The sequence below is a fragment of the Lactuca saligna genome, chromosome 7, assembly GCF_052625555.1.
Source record: "Lactuca saligna cultivar CGN05327 chromosome 7, ASM5262555v1, whole genome shotgun sequence".
NCBI classification, from domain to species: Eukaryota; Viridiplantae; Streptophyta; class Magnoliopsida; order Asterales; family Asteraceae; genus Lactuca; species Lactuca saligna.
Window position 1 is genome coordinate 51323997 of NC_136423.1, and position 11004 is coordinate 51335000.

Below are 11004 nucleotides of genomic sequence, written 5' to 3' on the forward strand. Positions count from 1 at the left end.
CCGGGCATGGACAACATGGTGGCTGATGCCCTGAGCCGCAAGGTGGTAGCGACCCTGATTCGAGAAATCTATTTGAGGATGACAACGATTACCCTATTGCTGGACAAATATGGGAGGTGCAAGTTGAGGGCTTGAAGGAGGAGCGTCGTAAGTGCGAGCGGATCATAGGCCAACTGGCCTCCTTTGATTACGAAAACCGTGGATTGTTGACCATGCATGGGAGGGTATGGGTACTGTACTGGGGCGGAGTACGACATATATTGATGGATGATACCCACAAGTCCAGGTTCTCCATCCATCCAAGGGCGAAGAAGATGTATAGAGATCTTCAACCCCATTCTTGGTGGCCTTGCACGAATTGGGATGTAGCATGGTACGTAGAGAGATGCCTAACCTGCAGGAAGGTCAAGGCAGAGCACCAAGGCCTCACAGCAAGATGCAACCGTTAGACATCCCCGTGAGGAAGTGGGAGGACATGGCTACGAATTTTATCACTAAGCTTCCCAGGACTGCACGTAGGGTTGATTTGATATGGGTCATCTTGGATCGGTTGACCAAGAGCGCTCACTTTATCCCGATCCAGGAGAGAATATCGGCCGAGAATTTGGCCAAGATTTACGTACGAGAGGTAGTGGCACGACATGGAGTGCCTGTCTCGATGGTGTCAGATCGAGATGTCCGATTTAGTTCCAGGTTTTGGAAGCGGTTCCACAATGAGATGGGTACTCATCTCAACTTCTGCACCACTTTCCACCCCCATATAGACGGACAGTGCGAGAGGACTATTCAGACTCTCAAGGATATGTTTCGTGCATGTGTTTTGGATTTCGGTGGCAGTTGGAATACATATCTTCCGTTAGCGGAATTTTAGTATAACATCAGTTACCACGCCAGCATAGACCGGCCTCCCTCAGAGATGCTCTACGGGAGGAAGTGTAGGACCCCAATCTGTTGGGGTGAGTTCAGCCAAAGGGTCATGGGGAGTATGGAAGTACTACTCAACACCATAGAGCGGATCCAACATGTCCCGAGCAGGATCCAGACTGCTTAGAGTCGGCAACAGAGCTATACCGACAAGCAGCGTTCATACTTGGGGTTTCAGGTGGGTGACATGGTCCTCCTGAAGGTGTCACCTTGGAAAGGTGTCATGCAATTATGAAAGTGGGGCAAGTTGGGCCCTAGGTATATCGGTCCTTTCAGGGTTATAGCCCGGGTGGGCAAGGTGGGGTACCAATTGGATCTTCCGGTAGAGCTCAGACAGATCCACAACACTTTCCATATTTCTCAGTTGCGGAAGTGCTTAGTGGATGAGTTAGCAATTGTGCCTTTAGAGGATATTCAGGTTGATGACAACCTGAACTTGTAACACCGTAAAATTTTAAAACAAATTTTCACATTTTTAAACACATTTTATCAACACATTTAAAAACAAAATCCCATTGTATCAATACTTTGGTTCACAAAAATATTTCCCAAGATCAAATACAATAAAATCCATGCGTGTGTACGAGTCATGTTGGCGCCTTCCCGCGATCATCACTGGTACCTGAAACACATAACACTGTAAGCGTAAAGCTTAGTGAGTTTCGCAAAATACCATACATAACACATACTAGCCACTCGAGGCTATAACTCTGTGGGCCCGTGGGCCCTAACTTTGTGGACCCTCTGGTCCTAACTCTGTGAACCTTTCGGTCCTAACTCTGATATACTATGATATACACATAATATAAACCACATAGAAACAATGCAGTATAACACATCACATAATAACATAGGATAACTCTGGCACATAACTCTAATTACCACTCCAGGTAAAGTATAGTGAGAAGACTCACCTCGGATGTCTCGGTAAATCTCTGACTCGGTAGGAATACGATCTAGCCTCCACCTAATCACATAAAGTAATACTCTCATAAATATAACTCTCAGAACTAGACTCAACCCTCTCTAGGCACCCTCAGAAGGGTAAAAGACCATTTTACCCCTCCTTTGGCTCAAAGGCCCTCAATGTTAACCAAACCCTAAAAGTCAACCAAAGTCAACGGTCAAACTTTGACCTGACTCGTCGACTGCACTTGGGCAACTCGGCGAGTCCACACGTGTCCACTAACTCCTAGTCTCGATTGGCATGTCGAGTCCCTCCCTTTGCTCGACGAGTCACACCTGGCATGAATCGCGGGGCTACCCTGACTCAACTCGCCGAGTCTCAAGATCAACTCGGCAAGTTCCGTCTTGAACTCCAGTCCTCTAATCCCTCTCTGACTCACTAAGTTTTTCCCCCAACTCGGTGAGTCTACTCGCTGAGTGATTTACGGGAAACCCTAACCCTACTCGCCGAGTCTGATCTTTGGACTCGGCGAGTTCATGCCATGCAAACACTCCATTGACCTCCTGAGGTCAGATCTGTTCCTTAAATCCATAGATCTGACCTTCCCAAGCATGATAATCACGTAAAGTTCGGACCGTGACACTCATATAACATCTATATGATCCTACTTGGTGATTTAGCCCCAAAAATCAACTCCTAAGTTCATGGCTACCAAAATAACCCATAAAGGTCCATGGGTTAAGGTCTTTGGACCTCTTTGAGTCTAGATCCAAAGCATAAACTTGAGAAGGTACCAATTGTTCCACGTATCCATTCTATAAAGGGGTTAGAAAACCCTAACTCTAAGAATCAACACCAAAACCGAATAAGGACTGAAATAATACCTCAAGATGAAGTCTCTAAATTCTGAAAGCACAAGATCCGCTCCTCCTTCAACCTCCTCTTACCTTGGTCACTTCCCTTTTGCAATCACACCAACAAAATGATCAAAAGTGGCCTCTTCTTCTTCACAAACGCTCTAGATCTCTTAGGGTTTCTCTTTGGGGTTTGGTAGCCGCAAATGATGGCCCTAAGGACCTTTAAATAAGCACCAAACCCGGGAAATTAGGGTTTCATTAAACAGCGTGGACTCGCCGAGTCCACTCATGGACTCGCCGAGTCCGGTCATGAACCTGGATGAGAATTCACGACCCTACTCGGCGAGGCTAAGCACCAACTCGTCGAGTCCCTCTACAAACTCCAAAATAAATGAATAAAATAATATACCTAGGAATCCAGATGTTACAGAACTACATCGAGAGACCAGTGGCTATCCTCGACAGGAAGTCGAAGGAGTTGAGGAACAAGAGAGTGGAGTTGGTGAAGGTGCAGTGGCAACACCGCAAGGGGTCGGAGTGGACTTGGGAGCTCGAGGAGGAGATGAGGGAGCACTACCTGTACTTCGGTCCGATGCCGAGGCAAGCCCGAGGAAGCTTTATATGTTATATGTTATATGTTTATGTATTATGTGCTATTATTATGATATATGTATACCGGACTTCGGTACGATGCCGGGCGGGGACCGATGTCGGATTTGTCTGATGCTGGGTGGAGCCCGATGTAGTGGGCAAGGCCCAGTATATAATATTATATGTTTATTGTATGGTATGTGGTAGTTTGGGGGAGCTCACGAAGCTTCGTGCATACAGTATTCAGTTTTGGTTTCAGGTGGATTTTGTGAAGAAAGCTTGAAGTCTAAGTAGCTTGGAGCAAGGAGAAGCTTGTGGATTTGATTTCAAATTCATCTTAGCATCATCTTGAAGTTAACAACTTGTTACCTTGACTTCTCTCTAGCTAGATTTCTTCATGCAAAGGTTTAGGGCTATTTCTAGTATGTTGTGGAGTTATTTATGGTTTTGGGCATGATTTGAAGTTGTAACTTTAGATCTAGACACCTCTAGCCCCTTATAGTCATAAAGCTATTGAATTTAGAAAGATTTGTCCATTCTCTTTAGCTTAAACCTCTTCCTTAGCTTGGTTTTGGCATTTTCGGCTTTGCATGCACGAAAATTTGCAACTTTACATGGAAACTATACCCTAGGAAGCTAGATCTAAAATTTGGAGCCTTGGTTTTTCTTAAAAACGTCTAAATAAGAAGAGGAATGAAGGGACTCGACGAGTTGCATGGTCAACTCGACGAGTCGGATGAAGATTTCCCTTTTTGGTTTCTACATGGACTCGACGAGTCAATAGGATAACTCGACGAGTTGGTTAGGGTTCTCCTGACACTTTGGACACTGCATGGACTCGACGAGTAGTCTGGAAACTCAGCGAGTTGATTGGGGAATTCGCGACTTGCTAAGTTCGGAAGGAACTTAACGAGTGTGTAGACTGCACTCGACGAGTTGGGTTAACATGGACTGTTGACCTTGACCGTTGGCTTTGACTTTGACCAAGGGTTGGCCAGTTTGACTTCCGAGGGTGTTTTGGTAAATTAGGTATTTATGGAATGGGATCAATGGTGGTTGTAGGTGTTAATATTTGGACCTGTATTCTGGGAGTTTGACATTTTAGTTTCCGATCGAGATTGTGAGGTGAGTTGTCCTCACTATACTAACAGGGTCGAAGGCACCAATGCCGGCCCTTTTCGAATTTGTGTCTGGGTTTATTGCATGTTGATATGTTAGTGACCTATTAGGTCAGTATCCTGGTATATATGATGATGCTATATTAGTAACCTGTTAGGTCAGTATCTTGGTATATAGGATGATGCTATGTTAGTGACCTGTTAGGTCACTATCTTGGTATATAGATTATGCCATGATTAGTGATCTGTTATATATGCTAGCGTATTATATTTATGTGCACATGATTGTTTGATTGGGGGTTGGGTTGAGGCTGTTATGCTTTGTGCTCTAGGCCAACATACCCAGGACGGGCTAGATAGACTGTAGACCCGGTTAGGGTGTACTAGTTAGGCCGAAGGCCCGATGAGCAGTCAGGATAGGCTGAAGTCCCTAAGAGGCGGTCCAGACATGCCGATAGCTCGGTGAGCAGTCCAGATAGACTGATGGTCCTACGAGGCGGTCCAGTTAGGCTAATGGCTCATTATGCATGCTATTTTTTTGTTTATTATGATATTGCTATGATTGAATGTCGTTGCTATTTTGGGGGAATCACTAAGCTTCGGGCTTACAGTTGTTGATTATGTTTCACGTACTTTTGATGATCGCGGGAAGGTGAAAACATGATCGTGCACCTCCTTATATTTTTATGATTTGATTCTGTGATACTCTGACATGAAATTATTTTGAAAAGAAATTTGTAATAATTATTGGTTTTTGAATGATTTAAAAAGTTTTAAATTGGTTTGAATTTTATGGATATTACAACAACTGCCTATGATTTTTGGTAGGTAATCAAATTAGGCAGGGTCGATCAATGTTGGTCAAAATCGGTCTAGGTGGCCGAAATTTCCAATTTTTAAAATATAAATTTTTAAATATTACACAAAATTATCAAACTTTCAGATTTGAAAATTTTAATTTTTTAAAGTTTCAAATACTATACATAATTTTCAAAATATCTAATTTCAAACTTTCAAGGTGATAAAATTTCAATTTTTTTTTAATAATATATCTTTTGAATAAATTATATCTATGCTTACAAAAAAAAAAAGTAAACCACAACAAGAAATTGTCATATTTATTAAATTTGTAAAGAAATTGTCATATTTATTAAATTTGTTAAGATATTGATAATATTTATTTTTGGAAAAACAATTTCTAATATAATATGGATCCCTGTTTAGACCGACTAGTCGTTTATTTCCAAAATGATTTTGCAACTCTCTATTATGGCACTCCTTAAACAATTTTGTACTCAAAATCATTTTGAGACTTGTCAATAACTAATAAAGTAGTCTCTTATACCTTTTAAATCGCACCAACCTCATATTCACAAGATTTTATAATATATTTTTTTATGATTTGTAAAACACAACATACCATAAACTTGTTCTTAAATCCCATTGTCGGTTCGTTCTTGTCGAAATTCTCATTCCTATTGAAATAGTATAAATTACAAATAAATCTACTTCGATTTATATGCAAACGTGAACATGTATTTAAATTCACTTGAAATAGAATGTTAGATTAATATTTTGAATGTTAAAAACTGAATTATATATATTTCGCATTTATAATATGAATCTAATGAGTTTAAGTAAAAAAAAACTAAAAATATTAAAATTTTTAGTCTTTTTTTAATAAAAAATAAAAAATAATGTCAAATAAAAAATGAATAAAAAATAAGTTTTTTTTTTTTTTTTTTCTATAATCAAATGCATACACGTACAACCAGTAAATATACATCTTGGTCTTTGACTGTTAATCGTTTGGAATCCGATGCTAACAATTGATTGATTGGTTATTTGTTTAATAATGATTAATTTCTTGTATAATATAGAACAATTCTATATCTTAAACAACTACGAGCTATATAGTCTATAACAATTAAAGGAAGTTCTAAGTTTCCTTTTTAGAACATTGATTTTAGGATATCATCAAAATCAAATAAACATAATATTTTCCTAAGTCAATGCTAGAGAGTTAAAGTTTTTAATAAAGAGTACAGTTTTCAATATAAGAAATTAATCGATCTATATAAAATATATGTTTTTACTGATAATTATAAAAATATTATATATGAATCAATTTTTTATAAATAAGAATCATCTCCTTTTCAATAATTGATTTTGAGATCTTCAAATATTAGTTATGTTTTTTTATACACTTATATAACTCTTATATAAAGTATATGTATGCAAGAAATAGTATCAAATTTTAGTAAAATATATACGGTTAATGATAAAATATTAAACTAACCAGAGAATCTGAAGCACATTAAGTCGGTTTATAGAACACATTGGGATGCAAAAAACTTCGAAAGTAGAGTTTAAAACTCGAGTTCCAAAACATTGTCTACCCTTTGGATCTTTTCCATTATAACTTCACTCCAATTTTATGAACGACAGCTTCCCAACTTTTTTTTTTCTTTTTTCTATACTTGTGATTTTTTATATTATAATAACGGATTTCGTTGGTTGATTGAGATCGTTTAAGTCCTGCTATAAATTTCATTATTAGCAAGTTTAAGAGGCTCATCAATTCTTGGGAAAATTGAAAACAAATAAAGATCTCGAATTCTTTATTTTAATTTATAATAACTTAATCGAAATATTAAGATGAATTTTTAGGAAAATGTACAAAACCATTGCTTGGAATTGGGAATCACGTGATGCCATTAAGACAAAACACCCCGACCAAGTAATTAATTAACCCATAAAAAACATCATACTAGAGAGAGAGAGAGAACTGCATGAGTAAAAGTGTCTTAAAACTATTTATAAAATATATCGAAAAAAGAAAGAAAAAAAAAAAAGATGTTAAATATTATTAATTCTCTCATTTCTCAACACATTGGTGACCTTTGCGGAATTCCCTTTCTTCTACTCATGCTTGTCGCCATGTCCTCTTCAGAATGAACCCTACTCGAAAACCTTTCACAAGAATAAAGTCCACTCCTTTTCTTCCTTACGAACCCGGTGCACATCATGCTCATGTTTTCAGACCCAGATGAACCCGACCCTGAACTCATCGGGTCATCTGAGTCAACAACGGTCGAGTGAGGTGTCTCGTTAGTCATTTCATCATCCCCAGTATCGTTAGGAATGAAGAAATCGGGACCAAGCTGTAATGAATTGCATACCCTTAAGAAGGGTGTGAGGTCTCTATAATGTTTCAGCACAAAATCCACCTACAATATTCATAAAGATTTAAACTCAATGAATCTTTAATCAACTTATGCTAATTATAATAATCAAATTAGAAAATTTTCTTGATATACTCACACACACACACACATATATTATATATATGTGTGTGTGTGTGTATGTTATCAACTTGCTAATATGATATCGATTTTGCGATTCAAATTTGTAAAAAGGAAATAAATAACAATGAAATTATGGTTGTTTTGGGTTCTAGCAAGGTTAAGCATCGATGTTGTTTTTTTAAACAAAACGAGCTAGGTGGTTACAGCTTACAACAGTAAAGCTTTCAATAACACAATCTTTCAAGTAAATAGTTAAAGTAATAAGTGATCAGTTAGAATTTGAGTTGCGGAATTGAAATTATTCATTGCGGTTGAAAGTTTGAATTTTGATCCCATGTTATGAATCGGAGAAATATAAAGATTATCGGGATTGAACTACTATACCTTACACCCTAAAGAGCAATGGATAAAGGGTTCTTGAAGGCTTCTATCACAAGAAGTGCAATAATTCCCAGACCCTTTAAATTGCCTGTTCTGAGGTCTCTTCTTGATGAACACCACTTTTGCACTATTAATGGTATAAGCCTGATAATTAAAAATATTTATGAGATTAACCAACAAGTAATTCAAGATGAATTATGCTAAATTATGAAAGAATTGTAACAATTTCTTGTTAGTCGAAACCCACTTGAACATTTGAGCAATCGATAAGCCTCTCTAGATCTTCCATCCGAACAACGTCATGGTATACATAGCGTCGAACTTGAAGGAGTCTATGGAACCGATGAATGTGCACACAGTGTGGACATATGCTAATGCAACAATCTAAACAACAAATATTCTTCTCGTTCTTCTTTGAGTTCACATGAATCGGGCACGCTGTGAAGAATTTCTGTGCGTAGAGAGCTTCTAACCAAGCTGGCTTTCGAATTCCCTATATATATACCATAGAATTGCTTCAAATTCAAAATTGATATGAACTATAGAATTGCGATCAGTTACAGAAAATTAGACATAAAATTGTTGTAGAAGAAAGGAAGGTATATATATTACGGACATACCATGATAACATAAATTTTCTTGGTGTAATTGAGCAGGGTGCAACGTACAGGAGGGAGGGCGTGAGAGATCGGAGGATGAGAGTATTTATGGAGGATCACAAGAGTAGTAACTACTAACTAGTATGGTATATATTTATTCTTTGGCTTCACACACACACACAAGTATGTGTGTGTATATATATATATATATATATATATATATATATATATATATATATATATATATATATATATATATATATATATATATATATATATATATAGGTTCAGGTTCATTTGAGACCATTCTAATTTGTGAGATCGTGAGACCAAATCTAAAAATAACTTTAAAATACAAAATAAATGGAAAAATCCAAAAATACTTTTTTTAAATATTATTTTCGGAACTTGAATTAACTAAAAAAAATTAATAATAAAAAATCCTTTTTTTTTTTAAAAATACGTGAAATATTTTAAATAGAATATTACACTGTACATATTTTAAAAATAATTTTAAAATGCAAAATAAATGGAAAAATAAAAAAAAAAATTTAATATTATTTTCGGAACTTGAATTAACTAAAAAAATTTAAAAAAATAAAAAATAAATAAATAAATAAATGTGTCTTACGGTCTCACAAAATTAGGCCGTCTCACATGAATCCAACCCTATATATATATATATATATATATATATATATATATATATATATATATATATATATATATATATATATATATATATATATATATATATATATACTATCTTATAAAACAAATCCCACTATTTCTAAAAATAAATTGAATATAATAATATTATTTTTTTAAGACGTTCAAATTATTAAACTAATAGTACAAGTGGTCATCAATAAAATAATATTCAATTTTAATCTGTGTTTTGAATCCTTATATTTTTCAACAAATTCTATCTCCTTCCCTGAATTTCGGATAATTCAAAATTTGAAACCATCAGAAAATACATGTTGATTCAAATATCCATCCTACAGATGGCTCTTTCTTAATAGGTTTTTATTTTAATCCTTACATGTAATTGATTTCATTATTTTTAACTTTTTGTATTTTTATCTTATAAATATATTGGGTGAAGTTTTATTATATCAGGTTTGTTCCTAAAAAGGTTTTTACTATGTTTCTCTAATGTGTTGGCTTTGCAGGTTCAAAGAACTCACCCAAGAGGACCAGTTAGAGCATTGTATTATCATTCGTTTGTATATTTTGGCATCTTACTTTACAATAAAGAATGGTTAAACACAAGATTTGACATGATTAAGGTAGTTTGTATATTTTTCATCTTTTTTAGTCTAAAAATGAAACCTTTTTCATCATTGATCCTTATAATATCAAGTTTCATCACATGGACTTCCTGTTTACGGTGATTATTGTCCTTATTATAAGGTTCTATATAGATTTTGCTCAATATTTTAAGGTTTCGAGAACCTAAATCAATATGAATCCTTGAATTACATATCATCGTTGAAAATGTTTTAATTTGTGACCAAACTTAGTTTAAAATCACAATGAACAAGTTGACACCTGAGTATTTTGGCATTCTAAAATGCCTATTTATCGACTTTTGAATCACAACACCTGATATTCTAAAGGTTTATTTTTATAAACTATTATTTATATATTTTAGCATTTTACTTAGTAGGACATTAAATTAATAAATGAATTAAAGAAAACGAGAAAAAAGAGGACGATAAACAGTACAAGTGGTTTGTGTATGTATAAATGTAAGTAATAACCATTTAGGGGGTGTTTGGCAAAAAAGCTTATTGCTTATTAGTTTATTAGCTTATAAGTTAATAAGTAAGTGTAGTGTGACTTATGAAAAAATAACGTATTAGAGGTTCTCCACCAGAATAAGATATTTTAATCCAAACATTTTTTTAACTTATAGTGATGTGGAACCTAATAAGTTGTTTTAAAAAAAGCTTAGCCAAACACCCCTTAATATGGTATGGTAATACTCTTGAAAAATAGATGTTATTTAATATTCATTTCTCGAAGTGAACGCAAAATGGTTTTAACTCTAAAGAGATCAAATTATTCGCCGTCCGCCGCTTTGCACGGGTAGACGGCTAGTATATATATATATATATATATATATATATATATATATATATATATATATATATATATATATATATATATATATATATTAGGGCTCAATTGAGAAAAAAAAAGGTTGAGAATGGGGGAATCATTCTCAACCACTCATTTATTTTTGTTGCAAAAGCCTCTGTCGTAGCAACAGAAATGGGAAAAGAATAGATATGTGTTTTCTAGCAAAACATG

At 35.3% G+C, this 11004-nt stretch overlaps 1 protein-coding gene across 1 annotated transcript; it reads right to left on the reverse strand.

Moving 5' to 3' along the window:
* Positions 1–7005: 7005 nt before the first annotated feature.
* On the reverse strand, positions 7006–8825 carry LOC145005619 (PLATZ transcription factor family protein). Its single transcript, XM_078964730.1, has 4 exons — positions 8707–8825; positions 8334–8579; positions 8090–8230; positions 7006–7627 (listed from the first exon to the last, which is right to left on the reverse strand). The coding sequence occupies exons 1-4, from the start codon at positions 8707–8709 to the stop codon at positions 7283–7285; spliced, it is 735 nt and encodes a 244-aa protein (XP_078820856.1). The 5' UTR covers positions 8710–8825; the 3' UTR covers positions 7006–7282.
* Positions 8826–11004: the final 2179 nt, after the last annotated feature.

Bases quoted from the DNA above. Each gene is read 5' to 3' on its own strand.
- LOC145005619 (XM_078964730.1), bottom strand. The intron at 8,231-8,333 runs GTGGGTTTCGAC...TTTAATTATCAG, and splicing joins TCGATTGCTCAAATGTTCAA to GCTTATACCATTAATAGTGC. The intron at 7,628-8,089 runs GTATAGTAGTTC...TGAATATTGTAG, and splicing joins ATTGCTCTTTAGGGTGTAAG to GTGGATTTTGTGCTGAAACA.